This window comes from Berghia stephanieae, chromosome 3, assembly GCF_034508935.2.
Source record: "Berghia stephanieae isolate SIO BIC M18660-M18661 chromosome 3, UCSD_Bste_1.3, whole genome shotgun sequence".
Classification (NCBI taxonomy): Eukaryota; Metazoa; Mollusca; class Gastropoda; order Nudibranchia; family Aeolidiidae; genus Berghia; species Berghia stephanieae.
The window spans coordinates 84,209,410-84,229,359 of record NC_088362.1 but is presented as its reverse complement, the minus strand read 5'-3'; the positions used below and the strand labels follow the sequence as shown (position 1 = coordinate 84,229,359).

Genomic DNA, 19,950 nt, shown 5'->3' with positions numbered 1-19,950 from the left:
TGGACTATTAATCTAATTCTCAACAAGCAAAACCTATTTATGAAAAGGGACCAGTATTGCAGACTGGTTTGAATCCAACAATAAATTATTTTAGATATTGATTATTTCTTATTTTTGTTTCCACCTAAGCAAAGTTTCGGTTTTAGCTCCAATACTCTAAAACAAGGACACCAAACCAATTAAAGCATCATTTTTTGGACAAAAATTAAGGAAAAAGTAGAAGAAGAAGAAGAAGAAAAGAGTTTTTATATTGTGCAATATTCAATAAACATGCTCAAAATGCTTTACAAAAAGTCCCTGGCAAACAGTAACACTTAACATGTAAGATGACACATCACGCTTGTAAGGCACTATGACAATTTTTTTCGACAGAGACAATACCGTTACCAATCAGGTACCCAATTTACACCTGAATAATGTGAGAAAATGTCAGTAAAGAGGTTTTAACTTTGAGCTGCCCAGAAGAGGAAGAGAAAAAAAAGGAAGAGGAAGGGGAGGAAGACGAGTTGGAATGAGGAAGGGGAGAATGGGGAAGAAGGAGGAATAGGAGGAGGAGAGGTAATCATTTTTATTTTTTAATAATTTTATTTACATGTATCAATCCAGAACTTTCCTGACACACATTCAACAATGAATACAAAAACATAAATTCAAGGAGGACCAAAAAAAAAGAAGACTAGTAATAAATAATGAAAATAATATAATTTTGTAAAGCAACTAACCACAAGCATCTTTGTAAGCAGATAACTGCATGTAGAGGACGTAGAGAGGTGGTGACAAATGTTTAGCCTTCCCGTGTTCTTCTCTGATTGTATCATAAGGTATATCCAGATAATCTTGCACAGGTCTAGTTGCCTAAGGAAAATAAAAAGTTCTTTAGAACCATGTTGCCAATGCAACTGGAGTTTATTCCAGTTTTTCTAGTGTCAAACGGTTTGTAGCAATTCCCTGCTACCTTTTGGACAGGAGGCTGGTCTATAACTGACTGCTTTCTGTCATAACTAAATACCTTGCTACCAATTACTGTCGGGTGGACGTTGGGGGCAGATAAAAACATACACGACTGCACAAAAGATTGCCCAGTCCTTTTTTTGTGTGAGCTGAGTGGTCTCAAACTGAACTATCAGGTACCCCCAAATCTGATTAGATTAGGGTCATAATAAACATGTAAACCACATTAGCAGTTTTGTATTCTTGTGTATGGTACTGGCCTTGAAGCAGATAGCACAAAAGTTGAGTCCTTGGAATAGGCTCTTTACCTACATGCTCTAGCAACTGAGCCATCAGGACCCCAAAGGTCTGACTTATTTTATATCTCTGCTAAAACAAATGATAAAGAATATTCTTCCATCCAGACAAGGAAATGAAGGGAAGAGAGAAATGGTGGTGATGGGTGAGAAATGGTAGGGGTGGAGATTCAAACGGGTAAAATGTACAAACATGAATATAACATTGTTTAAAAAGAATTTAAAAAACAAATCAAGGAACAATACTGAAAAAACAATACAGTAATATATCAAGTTAAATCCACATTTTAGCCATCATCTGGATTTTATGTCATGTATTAATGTTTTAGTTGTTAATTGCTGGAGAAGGGTTTTGAGCCTGAAATGCTTCGTGTTAGAATTTTGTTCTTTTTTTAAACTGTTATATTCATTTTTATACATTACATTTTATAGTCCTCATCTTTCAGCAACTTAGTGTTCAAATTGGGTAACAATGATTTAATAATACCTCTAAGATTGCAGATAGTTTTGGTTGCAAAGTCTCCAGATACTCTTTCTTTGATTTAATCTCCTGAGTTATCTTGTCCTTATTGGTCTCCATCTGCTTCAGCTTTACGGCAAGCCTGACAAAGAATGCAAGGGAGAAGCATGACAGTAAAGCATTTCAACAACAAAACTGGTTCATGTTACTCTGACAAATTAGGGAGCAGGCATTGGTGTAAATTAAAAATCTGAAAAGGTGTTTATGAAAGAGTACCATACATAGAGAAAAAAAAAAAAAGAAAGAAAAGAAAATCCTCCCAAAAATCAGTCTGATTTGACTGGAGATCGAAGCTCAGACATCCTAATTACTAGTCAGATGTCTTATTATTACCCATTAATGTAATCCTATACAATAGTTGTAATCGTAGCTTGTCTGACCAGCAATCGGGAAGTCAAAGGTTCAATCCGTAGTCAAGGCAGGCTGATTTTTTAAGAGATATCTTTTTTTTTTGGTATTGTTCTCTCTGCTTTGTCTGGCACTGTTTCAAATACACTTTTTCAGATTTTTATTTCACTCAACAGAATGAATAAGATTGACATCACTCAACTCTTTGGCATTGTTTTAAGGGAACTTGTGGTGTCAATTTATCAGTTTTGGCACCATTAACCAAAATTGAAATATTTAAATGTTAAGACGTTTCAAATATCAAACTTTCAATTTATACCATTTATAACGTGCAAAAATGGTTAGAATTATTTTCACATCATATTCAAAATTAACTCCTAGTTTTAATTTATAATCTTGCAGTTTACAGAGATTATAGAAAAAGCATTTATCTATTTATTTTTGCTACTTTATATCTCCTTAGGCCCAGAGAGGTGATCAATACTCATTAAATTATTTCTGATATAAACTAAAAATGTTAAAGGCTACAGTTTTATAAGTTAGTTACGGTGGTTTTGGTAGGTAGGCAGAACTGGTGACTATTTTACCCAGTATCATTAATAATCAAGCTTCTTTCAATTGGAAAAGTGCAGGGATATTCTCTTATATCATAAAATAAAAAAAGAATTCTTAACCTGAGTGTATATATATAGCCAATATCCACTACGCAAGGGGTCCCAGCAGCAACACTTAACATGTAGGACAAGACAATATGCCAGTGAGTCAACATTACATTTTTTCAGACAGCGACAATGCTGTCAATGACCAAGTACTCATTTTACACCTGAATACGGTGAGAGAATGTGAGTAAAGAGCCTTTTCCAAGGACTAAACTTTGTGCAGCACAATCAGAACTCAAACCTGGTATGAAGTTGAGTGCTATACCACTAGAACACAAAGCTACACTTACTCTTTCCTTTGCTGTAGTTCCCATTCAAGTCTTGCCAGCGTTTGCTGATGAAGGTCTTTTTTCGTCACATCCTACAAAAAAGTTTTTTTCAAAAGGGAGAAAAGAGAAACAAATATACAAGAAAAAATAATGCTAGTTACTGTATTTGTCATTTGAAGTGAAAAATCATAGATCTAAAATTAAAGTGGTAGGGAAAATGATGAAAGAAATTGACGATTGAGTAATCAATTATTATTCTTATCCAAATTCCATGTCAAAATGTTACATCTTTAGAAAGACAAGAAAGCATACAAATTTAATTGTGACTTAAATTCATCTTTATCCTCCATTATGTATATTATCCAAAATTAACAGTAACTAATAAAGAAAAATATATAGAGAATAAAATCAAGTAACCATGGTGATATCAACATTTTCAAATAAAGCTTAACATTTGAGGGTAGGAGTGGAGTTACATTATAAGAAAAGCTGAAAATGTTTAATATGATGCAGGTGAAGTTTCACAGGGAAACGTTGTGAAGAAAATAGATATTAAATAATCCCAACTATTGGGTAACCTATGTGATGTAATGTTAAAACATCTTATCAAAAATAACAAAGAGATCTGAAAAGGCAGGCTGATTTTTTGGGATGGCTTTTCTTATTTGGCACTGTTTGATACACACCTTTTCCAATTTTTATCTTACATATTTCAACAATTTATGACATTAAAATAGAATACCTACTGGATTTGAAAATGACTCTGGAGCATTTGAATAAAAGTCGTCGACTGACACTAGTTCTATCTCCTCATCTTTGGATCTGTCACAAGGACGAAGAAATACCAAAAAAAAAAAAATCACCATAGGACACCAATGATATCAAATAAATGAAATCCTGCCTAAGGCTGTGGACTGAGAGACTGTAGATTGGATAAAAATGAACAGAACCGCTTTGAAAATGATACTTAGTGTCCCAAACCAACAACAACACTTAACATGTAGGACGACACATGCCTTTAAGGAGATATTACAATTTTATTCTGACAAAGACAAAGCTGTTACCAGCAAGGTACTCTTTTATTATCTGAACATGATTAGAGAATGTTAGTGAAGAGCCTTTTCCAAGGACCCAACTCAGCACTGCCAACACAAGCCTAAGACAAGAGACTCAAGTCTATTTTGACATTAGCTCATACTACAATATATTCAAAACTAAAAACAATTATGATGATTCACACGGGGAAAAAAATCAAATCTCAAAAAAAGTAACTATAAATTTAATTAAACTATGGCCTACCAGGACCAGGAAAAAACTGAGAAATATATCAATCTAGAACAAAGTTGAGAGCAACATGCAAAGGGATAACAGATATGTGCGGCAATGTGGTCTAGAGGTATGACACCCGCCTTCAGATCGGAAGGTCCTGGTTTCGAGTCTCTCGCTGAGTGGTGCATAGTTGAGTCCTTGGAAAAGGCTCTTTACTCATATTCTCTCACCGTTCTCAGGTGTTAATCGAGTAACTGACCGTTAACAGCATTGTCTCTTTCCTAAGATATTGTAATATTTCATCATAGGCATCATGTCTCGTCCTACATGTTGTGTTGCTGTTGGCTAGGGACTCAGTAGAGCATTTTGAGCACGTTTAGTATTTATTGCACTCCATAAAAAGCTCAAGCTCAAGATATACATATAGGGGGATAGAGGACAGTAATTGTGACCCCCCCCCCCCTATCCCCCACCAAGGGAAGCCAAAAAATTAGCTAAAGAGGCTAAACTTCATGGGCAAGGAACAAACAAAATGCCGAATGTTTGTGCAATGCCTTATTTACTCAGCAATTTTGCTCCCCAGAAAAATAAATCCCCTCGACCCAGGTGTGAATGAGTTTCTGGCAATAGGCAGTGCTGGATACTGTAAAAGTGTTAGTACAAAAATTATGCCTGACAGAAAAATGATACTGTATGAAATGGAAAAATGGTTTCATATGGCCTGCTGGGGGAATAATTGAAATATTGTGAAGCCCATTGAACATAGTAAATCTATGAAAATGCGCTATATAGGGTAGAGTCGGGTTACTTCACCACGACCCTCCACCCCCAAGAAACCATTTATCCTTTCATCCCTCACGTTTTCCATATTCAAAAGACAAGACATGAATGAATGTATTGCTTCAGTTTGCAGGAAAACAAGGAAAAATCTTTAAAAGTTAGAGCATGTCAAAATTACATGTTGAAATCAAGATGTTGTGACATCATTGACTTTTCAACAGTAACGGCAATCCTACACCAAAGTTCCCCTGGTTTGTGCATGTGGATGTGAAGGCCCCGGTCACAAAATCAATGCGGTATTCACTTTATCACCATCCATATCCATTTTATTTTCATTTTAAGAGTATATTATCATCAGAAAAATATCTAAGACATTATTTTAAAAGTATATACTCGGATAAATTGGTCAGTACTTCCGGGTAAATTCTCCGCACACCACTGTCATTGTACAATAATAATAATTATAAGCACTGAAATCTAAGTAAGTTAACAAAAGAAAATATGAATGTATATGTGGGTATAATAACCAAAAATCAGTTGACTCAAGTATGGATGGGAAACAGGCTATGATCTCGTAACTCTGGCATTGAAATGTGTCCCCAGGAAGGCACTTTACATACATCATCACACTCAATTCAAGAGCGAATAAATATATGGCAATAGGCAGTATCGGTTAATGTAGAGAGATTTGAGGACAAAAAGTGTTTAAGAAATGGAAATTGTTCCTCATATTGTCTTGTAAGGAGTAAAATCTGGTATATAATCTCGTGACAAAGTTACCCACTTGTGGCGACAAATTTACCAGAGAACAGTGGCAGTAAAAAAGACTCTTGTGAATAAAATATAATATAAATCTACGTCAACACTTCATAAAAATACAATTAATTGATCTAGCTGGGGGAATTAGGGACACAAAACCCCCGAATTGTGCAAATTAGTGATGAAAGCATGATTTTTTAATGAAAAAAAGTTCGTGCTCTAAGGTTTAAATTGTGATATAGAACCACTTTCTCATCACTCCAAGAGCTGAGATATCAGCAATTTAAATCGTGTAAAAATTCACGGTGGTGATGAAACTTGCCGCCTTCACAACGACATTTTGCTTTGGTGTCAAAAGGTCACAGACTACGTCATCGGTACCGAGTACACATGTACACTTAAATCGAAATCGGAAATATAACTTATCATTTATTCATAACATACAACTTATCAAATTCATTCATTTAAGAAGAGAGTAACATAATTTTCAAAAGTATTTTTTAAAATCCAAAAGTATACCAATTTTGTTATTTCAAATTTTACCGGCATCGGAACGCGGAACATGAGATTGTGAAATCAAAGAAATCAAAGTTGTGGTGGTCGAATACGAATACGAAAAAAAAAAAAGATTTTTCCCCCTCTCATATCTTTTGTATATTCCGATAGCTTTCAATGAGTATAATTTGTATTTTCTTAATGTCTTTTTAAATTAGAATTATTTGAAAATAATAGACTTCCGCTCATGTGAAGATATCTATAAACAATGCATCGCATTCTGCGGTTGCTAGTTGTGTCGTCTGCATTCGGGTCGGCGAGGTCACGAAACGGTGTCTACTTGAACTCTGTCGCCTTTTACCCACCTCATAATAATAATAATAATAATAATAATAATAATAATAATAATGATAATAATGATAATAATAATAATAATAATAATAATAATAATAATAATAATAATAATAATAATAATAATAATAATAATAATATAAATAAAATAATAATAATATGATAATAATAATAATAATAATAATAATAATAATAATAATAATAATAATAATAATAATAATAATAATATAATAATAATCATCATCATCATCATCATCATCATCATCATAGTCATCATCATTAGCAGCATACCGAACACCTAGATATCGTTTAAGCATCAATGTTTATGTGTCACACTAATTCAACACAGTTATGTCATTATTGTGGTTTGCGTAATAGTATGGTACAAATCAAATTTCAGGTTGAAAATGTCCGTATCATCATCTTTAACATCACGGTCATGAACATCGCCTCATCCCCATCACCAACAATCCCGTGATCAAGTCACTTAACCCATTAAATCATGGCATTGACAATGTACTAAATCTTGTACTAATTACTAACAATTATATAAAGGCAAAATGCAGTATTGAGGTGGATTGGTCAAAATGATTCATTTGTCGAGATAAAAAAAATTAAAAATTAGAATGTCCAGCTCTGTCAAAGCGCACATATTGTGGTCAATGGTTCGTGACTTTTGTAGCGTAGCGTTCTACCAGCTATGGTGTTAAGACTTTTAACGGATTAGAAAATGATAGTGACAAGCTCGATTTGTCTGTTGAAGACCGCTCTCAGGATACACTGGAGGTCCTGAAGCAAAATGATACCAACTGGCACAAATTATGTCGCTTTGATATACGGCCACAAAAAAATCAGAAGGCTTGCTGTGAAAAATGAGAAATCACAAGAAAACTTGTCAAATTATCCCGATGTAGACATTCTCTCATCATCCCACTGTCCAAGGAGGCAGAATATGCGTTTTCCCTCAGATGACGTTATCACAAGAAATAGGACACATTGTACGCTTTGCAACAATAAGATGAAGCTTCCCTCCATTCAATAATGAGAAAAGACATGAACGAAAATATCCGCGTGGCTGCAGAAATTATAAACGATGACCAGATTCTCTCCATGTTCTCAAATGGTGATTTGATTGCGCAGGAAGTTCATTATCAGGAGAAGATTTGTCATGTCCGTTTTATGAACATAAAAAATGCTGAATATTACAAAAACAAACAAAGTTCTAATTTTGCTGTTGCTGAAATTGTTTCTTCTTCTTCTTCTTCTTCTTCTTCTTCTTCCTCTTCAAGCTGAAACTTCCTCGTGGAAGGCTCAGCAGCAGCATTCCCAATTGTTTTTCTGGGAGTTATCCAAATTGTTCCTAGGTCTTATAGTTGAGGGCAGAAACGAGTGAAGATGGTAGTCCACTCTAGATTGTGGCAACATAAATTTGCCAGGTTTCCTCTTGCTCTGTTGGAGGCCGTGTACTGACACCTGACTTTGTTTTTCTGACCTTTGTAAAATACATTTAGTTTATTCTTCTCTCTCCTTTCCTTCAATGGTTCCAAATGGGGTGTCATATATATGGCTTTGATTCGTTTGAGGATTTTGTTGAACGAATTTTATGGCTTTTTTTGGATTGATTCTATTTACCTAATTTTGGAGGTGTGATCGGGATCCCATACCTTACCGCTTTACTCGAGTGTTAGTCTAACATAAACTTTATAGCATTTCTCTTTTATTGTTACTTTGTAGCCGAAGAGGTTTCTTCTCAAGAATCCCAGGGTGGAGTTTGCCTTCCTGCATATGTTTGCAATGTGGTATTTCCAGGTCAGGCGATTGTTTATCGTTACTCCGAGATATTTTGCTTCAGTGACTTCTTATAGTGAGTTGTGGTGTATTGTGTATTATCTTCCTTTTGTTGGTAATTTTCTGGAATCAAGGTCCCGATGAAGAATTTCTGAGTCTTTCTTATGCCTTATTGCTCTGTACAAAAGGCTGTCATCCGCAAATAGTCTCAGTTGAGTTCCGAGCGACAATCTTTCAGGCAAATCATTGATGTAGATAAGGAACAAGAGGGGACCCAGTACGTTACCTAGGGGAACACCTGTAGTACTGGAGCTGACTCTGACATTGCTCTTTCAGTTGTTTACGATTATTGAGAAAATCCATTATCCAGTCGTGTGTGTTACTCATGATTCCATATCTCCGTAGTTTAATAGCCAGAGTATGGTAATTGACTTTATCAAATGATTTACTGAAGTCTAATAATATAACATCTGTTTAGAGTTGTATATTCATGTTTTCTGTTACGTTGTTGCAAGTTGTTATTCGTTGTGTTTCACAAAAGCTCTCCTTTCTGGAGCCATGCTATATATAAAACATTCAAGTATAGAACAGATCAAGAGAGAGAGAGAGAGAGAGAGAGAGGAGAGAGAGAGAGAGAGAGAGAGAGAGAGAGAGAGAGAGAGAGAGGAGAGAGAGAATGCTGTGAAAGAGTTTGCACCCAGTCGTATGTTCACCCAATCAGGTTCAGAGACAGACTACCAGGCCTCGACAGCTAACCTCAGGAAAGGAAACATTTTTAGCCTTCAATAAGACAACATATGTTTTTCTTGAACACACTCACATGGAAAAAGCTGACAACGAGATATTGGCTTTATCTTGCCCGTTAAATAATTCAAAGAGATCAGGATAAACTAGAAAAGGCTATGTTGAATTCTCTCAAGTCTCCCAAGAAAAATGTATTCCACAGTCATTTGTCTAATAAATATGATTTTTGTTGGATCCTAATCATCTAAAAATGTTAATATACGTCACCAAGAAAGTTTTTCATTTTCGAAATTAATAGTTACCAACATCACCATAATCACTACCACTATCACCACCACCACCATCATCATTATCCATAATTCATAATAATAAAATAATAATAATAATAATAATAATAATAATAATAATAATAATATAATAATGTATAATAATCATCATCATCATCATCATCTCATCTTCATCGCTACCACGATCACCACCACCTCATCATCATCCCCATCACCGTTATCAATACTACTATCTCCATAATCACCTCATCATCATCATCATTATCATCATCATCATCATCATCATCATCATCACTACCATTACCACCACCACCATCATCACAACACCACTGATCATCACTGATCATCATCTTCATCGTCGTCTTCATCATCATCATCATCATCATCATCATCATCATCATCATCATCACCATCATCATCATCATCATCATCACTACCAAGATCAGCACCACCACCACCTGATCAACAGCATCATCATCATCATCATCATCATCATCATCATCATCATCATCATCATCACTACTATTATCACAACAATCACCTCATCATCATCATCATCATCATCATTATCACCAACATCACCTCCACCATCATCTTCACAACGATGACGACCAACACAAGTAAAACTGACACCAGCACCATCTCATCCTCTCCCACCACCCCCCTTCCAGTCCTCATAATAAAGCTATACTACCGTCCTATACGGTTCCTATATCACATAAAGTCACATTTTTAACAATTATAATTATTTAAACAAAAAAATCAACCGCTTACACGGGCTAAAAATAATATATTTTTAAAGCACCGAATTGTCAACAAATATTTCATGGATTACGCCCCTTTGTTTTAATATAGCTCATTTAGGCGGATTTTCATCTCCCTATTTTACAGTGTTAGAGGAATTTCTCAATGTGGTTCTATATCAACATCGATTAATAGTGGTCTCAAGTTACTTTGTACCAAATTTGGTGCTTTCATCACTAATTTGCACAATTTTACCCTAATTCCCCTAGCTAATCAGGGAAACCGATTGTCAGTGTTTGGGTTGCCCAATTGGCTCACAACAGGCCAGAAGTAAGACATTGAAAAAACAGCGAAATTACCCGATTTCAAAAAGAAAATAAGAGTAAAATTTCTTTGAGATGTAATAATGTAAAGACAATACATTACTTGAATTCCATGCATTTAGTGATCTCCTTTTGAAGATGCATGACCTCATATAGTAGATTCTGTAGTGTTAGGTGGCACTGGTCAATCTTGTGTTTTGCCTTGAACAAAACAAGGAAAGAAGAATATTTCAATATGAAAACAAAAAGTAGTTTGTTTCCTTTTTAGCAAAGTTCAAAATTAAAATCAGGTTTGTATGCATAGTTGTGTATATCACATCTTGTTTGTCTTACTTACAATTAATTCACTTGAACATTTTGATTTGCCAATTTTCCAGAGAAAAGTCGTTAGCGAAAATTCTTGGGGACTTTGGAATTTGCATGAAAATGTAATAATAATGATAATGGTGGTGATAATATGTCAAAGATGATACAGTCCACTCCGGTTAATCACAACGTGGTTAATTGCAACTTTCAGTTAATCGCAACATTTCTCAAGAAACGGAATTATTTCTATATAAAAGTCACTGGTTAATCGCAACAAACTTCGGTTAATCGCAACAAATTGTATCCCTCAAAAAGAGGCAAATTCAAGTAATCGATCAAACAAAATCTCATGATTTGATTTCATCATGGGTGAAATCATGACATGTTGAAGAATCGAGAGTGGACAGGGTTTAATGCAAAAAAGACAAAAGGGGGCAGGGCTTTACAGTTCGGGTTTGTGCGGTCATCTGTGACCATTTGATATGAGACAAGTGGGCTGGGCATGGTTTAGACAACAGTTAGACGATGACAGTTGTGAGGAGAGACTGAGCGATGGTATCCTTTGTCTTGTGATTGACAACGGTGCATTGTGACCAACGGGTTTGGTGAGAGCTTATTGTCTCTCATCATGGCTAATCTCTTGGACTCTTACAAATGTTGAGAACAAAAATTGAAAGTGCATCAAGTTTAAGATATCGGCTTGCCTCAAAGCTGTTTTTGCTTGTCAAAATCTATACAGGGCTGCCATATATTTTTATTCCAATCAAATTGCTCAGTCTGTGGTGGACTCAGAACAATTTTTACAACAACTGGTTTGAGTTTACCATAAATGTATAAAATGTTGCATTAGTGGACAGGAAACTCAACTTCGGTTAATCGCAACATTTTCGCTGATCCAAGGTGTTGCGATTATCCGGAGTGGACAATAATACAAATGATAATGATGATGAAATGTAAGAAAAATCAGAAAAATTACTGAAAATGAAAGCAAATCAAAAACACCAAGATAAATTTTGTATGTCTGCGGTGACAAACAGTTGTTGAATATAATTTCTTCCCTCAAATTTTGTCTTCTGTTTAATGGACACCTGTCCAAACACAAACACACACTTAAAGACAGATAAGGACATATAAATACATTGAAAAATAGTTGATTCTCTTATTTCTAAAGGCAATTTATTCCAAATTCTGGGGCAAGACCATTCATTTGCTGTTACCTATCGTTTTACCAAGAAATCGTTCATTTCGAAAACTGGTACAATTTAATCTGTATTTTGAAGTATATTGAACGAGTCTCCTTTCAGGGACCTATATATCACAGTAAAAAAAACAAATAGAAAAAAAAAAAACATAAAAAAATATACATACATCGTTTGTAGCTTCTCTGCCTTTCCTACATCGAAAATGAGCTAATCTGTTGAGCTTCTTCATTTGAATGAATTGAACAACAACATCCGTGTGGACAGCCTGGATTTCTTGAGAATTCTAGGAAAACAATACAGATAATCAGAAAGAAAGAAAGATTGAAGACAATTTTTTTTTGTGACGATTTTTAGTCCATCTATATGGTACTGACAAAAAACATTTTTATAATTTTGACCAGAAAATTTTTACTCCAAATATTGATAGATTAAAATGAACCTTAAATTGTCCAAAGGTAACAAGAAAAAAAAAGGTGTGAACCTGAACTTTAATGCATTTGCTGTTATAAGCTATTAAGATATACAACAGTATTTACGATTTATCACACCAATAGTATTAATAGCTGTAATGCTTATTTTAAAATGAATTTAAAAAAAAAATAGAAAAAAAAAAGGGAACAAAAGAAAACGATATAATTGATCATGACAAGGGTATTACATCTTTATCTGCTTTCTTTAATTCTTTTATTTTAGCTATGCATGACTTGATAAATTCACAACTTGAGTGGAATTTTCCAAGATCTGCCACAGGGTCTCGTTTCAATGCCTCATCCTCTTCCGACCCTCCAGCTTTTCCATCATTCTGTGACAGAGAAAAAAAGATGAAAATCTAAACTAAGGTATTCAAAATATTAAACTAATTCAAAACCAATACATAGAAACTAATCACATATTACTTGAAAAGCAGAAAATGGGAAAAGTTTGTTCTTCTCTTATACATTGTTTTATTATAAGAATTTGAATCTGAACAGAAGTTCAAAGAGGATAGAGGATATTCTAACTTCTGTATTATATTTGTGTTTATTTACAGGTACCATATTAAGCCTGTTTCTGTATTGTTGATCAATAAAGAATATTAGATTGCAACAAATACTTCATAGAGTTATTTATACAGAAACAAAATGACTGACATCAGATGTCCCGCACCACAGTGTGATTTTACATGGGCCGCAACTACACCACCCGAAGTCCTACTGAAACTCCAGGACATGCACGAGAGGATCACCCACCCATCCGCCACTCATGCCCCTATGTCCATGGCTATGGGGATCAAAGCGGAGAAGGTGAAATGCCCAGTATTCTCTGATCCGGGACAAGCGAAGAATGGACATACTTTGCCCAGCGCTGGGCAGAGTATAAGCGGGCCACACGCCTCATTAGTGACGACACCATCTTTCAACTACTGGAGTGCTGCGACGAGACCCTCCGCAAGGACCTCACCAGGAGTTTCAACAACATCACATCATATGACGAGTCCACTCTCCTTGAGCACATAAAATCCCTCGCTGTCCGCCAACAGAATGTCATGGTGGCTAGACTACAACTTCACAACAAATTCGACAGGACAGGGATGAACCTGCAAAAACATCTCCGCCCGCCTGAAAGGTCAAGCGAGTGTGTGTCAATTCAACATCTTGTGCAAGGGCGGAGAGCATCCATCATACAGTGATCAAATGATCAGGGTCACCCTCATCATTGGCCTCGCAGACGATGATGTAAGCCTTGGCGTCCTTGGCCAGTCCAACCAAGAGATGTCCCTCGATGAGACCATCCGCTTTATTGAGGCCAAGGAAAGCGGAATACGTTCTGCCGGATGCATAAACCCAATTCCCACCAACCCAATAGCGCCTGGAGCAATGGATGCAGTGAGCAGTACATACAGACAGACAGAGAGAAGACATCTTCAGGGGCGGGCTGCAGACAAAAGAGCAGGTTTCCAAACACATCCTTGTGGTCACTGCAGCAAGGCCGGGATTGCGGTGGAACTCAACAACGTGTGAATCACTGCCCTGCCTTCAATCAAACCTGTACAAACTGCAACATCCCCCACAACTTCGAAAATGTGTGCCAGACAGAGGCCCCATACCAGTCAACGGAACTCTGCAACAGCTGTGTTCGACAGCCTCTGCTCTGCTATAATTGACAATAAACAGATGGTCAGCGCTGTGACACTAGACCATCATGTTTTCGTTTCCTGCGGGAGATATGGGAAAAACGCGAATCTGCACCCAACCGGTCATCAACGTAAAGATTCAGGCCCTCCTAGCAGATGCCACAGACTTAGGAATTGAACCTACCCTATGTAACCCTACAAGAGCTACCACCGTACTGGCAGTTGCAGACACTGGTTGCCAGTCATGTCTCGCTGGTACATCCGTCCTTCATCAGCTAGGTATGAACAAGTCCCAACTCATCCACAATGAAAATGAAGGCTGCAAACAAGAATCCAATTGGAATCATGGGTGCTCTAATCCTAGGCATCACCAGCCCAACACAAACTATGCAGAAAAAAAACGACTCGCCAGACTCTGATTCGACGGACAAAATGTTCCTATCTATGGAGGTCTGTCAAGCCCTGGGCAGCTATGTATGAACAAGTCCCAACTCATCCCCACCACAATGAAAATGAAGGCCGCAAACAAGAATCCAATCGGAATCGTGGGCGCTCTAATCCTACACGTCACCAGCCCAACACAAACTATGCAGAAAAAAAATGACATGCCAGATTGTGTACTTCTCAGATTCGACCAACAAAATGTTCCTATCTATGGAGGCCTGTCAAGCCCAGGACATTGTACCCTACACATGCCTTCCATTGTTTCAGCCACTGACAGCGGGCTCGAGGAAGATGGCTGTAATTGCTCTCCCCATCAAACTCCACCGCCCCTGCCCGCATCCCTCCCCTTCTCAGCCATAGAGGAAAACCGAGAGAAACTAGAAAAATGGCTCTTGGAGTACTACAGAAGCAGCACATTGTACACTACACTCGGCGTAATAGAACCAGTCCCAATTGGAACCCCAGTCTCCTTGTGTCACAGAATGGTTGTATGTGCTAAGAAATCTGGCAAACCCAGGTAAACAGTCGACTTTCAAGCGCTGAATCGCCATGCCACGAGGGAGACACACCACACCCAATCCCCGTTCCATCAAGCCCGCACGGTCCCCGCAAATTTCCCGGAAGACCATAATCGATGCCTGGAACGGCTATCACAGCATCGCGCTGGACCCCAGAGACAGAGACCTGTCTACACTTATAACAACCTGGAGTCGGTATAGGTATTGTGTCTGCCCTCAGGGATACACTGCGTCAGGCGATGCCTACACCAGGCGGCTTGACGAGATCGTCAATCACATCGCCAACAAAACAAAAGTCATTGATGACACAATTATGTGGTCCCCAACCATCGAGGAAAGCTTCTTTCAGGCAGCAGAATGGCTGGACACATGTGGCCGGAATGGTATAATCCTCAATCCATCAAAATTTTCATTTGCAAAACACACTGTCAACTTTGCAGGCTTCGAAATCTCCCCTACGGCCGTTCGTCCACACCCACAGGTTCTAGAGGCGATTAAGGGGTTTCCCAAACCTCGCAACACAGATGTGAGAAGCTGGTTTGGACTGGTGAACAAAGTGGCATATGGTTTTGCATCAGCAGACAGAATGCAACACTCCCGCAACCTGCTGAAACCAAGCACACCCTTTAAATGGACTCAACAAATGGACAGCCTCTTTGAAAAAAAAAAGGCCATCATACTTCAGGACATACTGCAATCTGCATCATAGGAAAATGGATAAAATGGTCCAAATGAAATTTTTGAAGATCTTTCTCAGATAACTGGCTTTCTGGTCAAGTGCAGATGAGGAAGAGATTGACTGCCAATATTATTGACCAGTTTGCCGTGATGGGCATGGCCTATTGACAATTCCTAAGCTTGAGGAATCAAGATGAAATACAGAATAAAAATTAAGCGTCAAAAATAAGTACCAAAAGAATGTTAAACCTTCCCCAGTCTTAAAGTCCTTTCTTATCTACATTTTTTTTTGTGGATAATTTCATTTCATAGTTGAAATAAAGTTCCTGTTTGACTTTGACAGAATAGATTTCAACTCTACGAATCATTATTTCATTATTTAATTTTTTTTAAAGCAAAGTTGGGATTGAGGTAATATGATGTCACCCATCGAGTTACTCATCATGCCCAATGTAGCTTGACATCCATATAAGGAAGAGTATTGGTGTGATCAATGACACTGGGTATTCAGTGTTGCTCATAATGACATAAAGTGTTCTTTGCTCTGGATTTTATGTAGTAACCGTTATTCAGAGTAATAAAATTCAGAGGTGTCAGTCCGTTACCATCCATTTGTCTTTGTCAGTCCGTTACCGACACTTTTTCAAAGACTGCAGATTCAAATTTTGGACAATCTTTTAAATATTGCTAGTGGGTTGTAGAACAACATCTCGTGGTTACTATAAAAGAACTTATTTGTTACTGGAAGGTTTAACTTCAGAAAGTTTGATCCATCTTAAAATTGAAAAAGATGGATTTTCTGATGTCAGTAATGTCAATCCGTTGCCTTTACCAACATTATGTTGAACATATAATGTCAAAAAAATTCAAGTTGATAAAGATTCATCATACAATAAATACAATGCATTTCAGGGCACAAAATGCATGGGTCTAAAAAAAATAAAGTATGCATTTTTACTCTGATGTGCCAGTCCGTTACTTTACGCCGTTGTTAACCCGTGGAATTTCCCAGAAGTAAGAAGTAAGAAGTAGAATAGAGTCTGAGCCAGGCAGCCATATCAATAACTCTGGAACCGTTTGTCGAAGAGAAACAAATAAGGTATCAAATTAAATGTAATTTCATGTGCCATCCACCTGAATGGGTCGAATTAAGATTAATAAGATGTTTTGAGTTTGAATAAAAAATGTTATCAACAAAGTTCCGTCCTAGGCCTAGAGCCTAGAGTTTCAGGGCTGAATAGAAAGCTTTCTACAAACCTTCGATGAATTATCTGGTTTCATTGCTATCCTTTGAAATCCAAGTAAAGAATATCTTTTTAAAAATATTATGCTTAGGCTTTATCAATATTCGCTGGCTGACAACAGTTAGGTATGATGAGAGTATCAGACTTGATTCTGAAATCAAAGCATCATCATAGAAAAAGAAAATTGGATTCGGAGTTAAGGTTCTTGGGCTCCTATCTAAATCGTTCTCGTCTTGAAATTTTCTATTCGAGTTTTTATTTCCTTTTTTTTTTTTCTTCTTTTTTTTTTGGCGACCATAATAATTATCGATTTCTTATACTTATACCTACCGGTGGGGGAGGCCTTCCGAAAGCTCATGCATCCCAGTATTCTTGTTTTTTAAAATAATTTTCTAGTAGGGGGTTTAGGGAGGGGGGGGGGGGGGGGGGGGTTAAAGTCTCCCCCTCCCAAACCCCCAACTAGAGTATATTATTATAAAAAAAAAGTTTCCCCTCTCCCAAACCCCCTACTAGAACAAGAATAATGTGGATGTAGGAGCTTTCGGAAGGCCTCCTACCGGCGGAGTTATATTGGTCTCCCTTGTCAAATTCTAAGCACATTGCTGCATTATTCATTATATTACCAGATTTTAAAAAACCATTCCTACTTAGAAATGTTACTCCGAAATCTCATACCCACTAATTAAAAGTATAGATCTAGTTCTTTTCAGCAAGGGAAATAATTCCAAAAATTAAATAGTAAATAGACATGGCTAGCACTATTCAGTATCTGATACTGAATAGTGGTTTTGCACTATTCAGTATCTGATACTGAATAGTGGTTTTGCACTATTCAGTATCTGATACTGAATAGTGGTTTTGCACTATTCAGTATCAGATACTGAATAGCGGTTTTGCACTATTCAGTATCTGACCTGAATAGTGGTTTTGCACTATAATACGGTGTTTTTTTTTTCCGAAACCTGACAAAGTTATGGGAAGAGTGAAGCTGTGGGAGTGAATATGGGACTCAGAGAAGTGTACACCAGTGGGGTGTGAACCTGGGACTGGGTTTCGGCGGGTTTCGTAATAAAAAGCAATTACTTTTTTACGAAACCCGACGACACCTGGCAATATCCGTCAAAGTTATGGGAGGTAGGCAGCAGCGTGTGTGTGTGTGTGCCTGTGTGTGTAGGGGGGGGGGGGGGGAGGAGGGGATGAACCTGAGATTCAGGGAAGTGTACACCAGTGGGGAGTGAACCTGGGACTCTGGGTTTTGTAAAAAAGCAATAACAAAATAGGGGGGGGGGAGATTACTTTTTTTACGAAACCCGACAATATGCGGCAAAATTGTGGAAAGTAGGCAAAGCGTGGGGAGTGAACCTGAGACTCAGTGAAGTGTACACCAGTGGGGAGTGAACCTGAGACTATGGTTTTCGGCGGGATTCAGCGAGTTTCATATAAAAGCAATTGCTTTTTTACGAAACCCGGCAATATCCGACAAAGTTGTTGGAAGTAGACAACAGTGGGGAGTGAACCTGAGATTCATGGAAGTGTACACCAGTGGGGAGTGAACCTGAGACTCTGGTTTTCGGTGGATTTCAGCGAGTTTCACATAAAAGCAATTACTTTTTTACGAAACCCGACAAAAACCTGGCAATATCCGAGAAAGTTATGGGAAGTAGGCAACATGGGGAGTGAACCTGAGACTCAGGGAAGTGTACACCAGTGGGGACTGAACCTGAGACTCTGGTTTTCGGCGGGTTTCAGCGTGTTTCATATAAAAGCAATTGCTTTTTTACGAAAACCGACGAAAACCTGGCAATATCCGACAAAGTTATGGGAAGTAGGCAACAGTGGGGAGTGAACCTGAGACTCAGTGAAGTGTACACAAGTGGGGAGTGAACCTGAGACTATGGTTTTCGGCGGGATTCAGCTAGTTTCATAAAGAAGCAATTACTTTTTTACGAAACCCGACAAAACCTGGCAATATCCGAGAAAGTTATGGTTAGTAGGCAACAGTGGGGAGTGAACCTGAGATTCGGGGAAGTGTACACCAGTGGGGAGTGAACCTGTGACTGGGTGTCGGCGGGTTTTGAAAAAAAAAAAGCAATTACTTTTTGTTTACGAAATGCGCCATCTCCCAACAAAATCGGGCAAAGTTATGGAAAGTAGGCAAATAATGGGGAGTGAACCTGAGACTAAGGGAAGTGTACACCAGTCGGGAGTGAACCTGAGACTATGGTTTTCGACGGATTTCAGCGAGTTTCACATAAAAGCAATTATTTTTTACGAAACCCGGCAATATCCGACAGATTTTGAAAGTAGGCAACAATAGGGAGTGAACCTGAGATTCATGGAAGTGTACACCACTGGGCAGTGAACCTGAGACTCTTGTTTTCTGCGGATTTCAGCGAGTTTCACATAAAAGCAATTACTTTTTTACGAAACCCGACGAAACCTGGCAATATCTGACAAAGTTATTGAAGTAGGCAACAGTGGGGGGTGAACCTGAGATTCATGGAAATATACACCAGTGCGGAGTGAACCTGAGACTCTGGTTTTCGTCGGGATTCAGCGAGTTTCATATAAAAGCAATTGCTTTTTTACGAAACCCGGCAATATCCGACAAAGTTGTTGGAAGTAGACAACAGTGGGGAGTGAACCTGAGATTCATGGAAGTGTACACCAGTGGGGAGTGAACCTGAGACTCTGGTTTTCGGTGGATTTCAGCGAGTTTCATATAAAAGTAATTACTTTTTTACGAAACCCGACGAAAACCTGGCAATATCCGAGAAAGTTATGGGAAGTAGGCAACAGTGGGGAGTGAACCTGAGACTCAGGGAAGTGTACACCAGTGGGGAGTGAACCTGAGACTCTGGT

The 19,950-nt window shown here is 37.7% G+C and overlaps 1 protein-coding gene across 1 annotated transcript in view; it reads right to left on the bottom strand.

Moving 5' to 3' along the window:
* The window catches only part of LOC144968653 (THO complex subunit 5 homolog), a 31,598-nt gene extending 14,318 nt beyond the window's left edge, over positions 1-17,280 (bottom strand). The window contains exons 1-8 of the mRNA XM_078907205.1: positions 17,102-17,280; positions 12,750-12,893; positions 12,258-12,374; positions 10,687-10,784; positions 3,790-3,865; positions 3,065-3,135; positions 1,735-1,849; positions 723-855 (exon numbers count right to left, since the gene is read on the bottom strand). Coding sequence (XP_078763331.1) covers positions 723-855; positions 1,735-1,849; positions 3,065-3,135; positions 3,790-3,865; positions 10,687-10,784; positions 12,258-12,374; positions 12,750-12,893; positions 17,102-17,125 — 778 coding nt within the window. The 5' untranslated portion in view covers positions 17,126-17,280. The remainder of the gene's footprint in view (positions 1-722; positions 856-1,734; positions 1,850-3,064; positions 3,136-3,789; positions 3,866-10,686; positions 10,785-12,257; positions 12,375-12,749; positions 12,894-17,101) is intronic.
* Between the last annotated feature and the right edge of the window lie 2,670 nt (positions 17,281-19,950).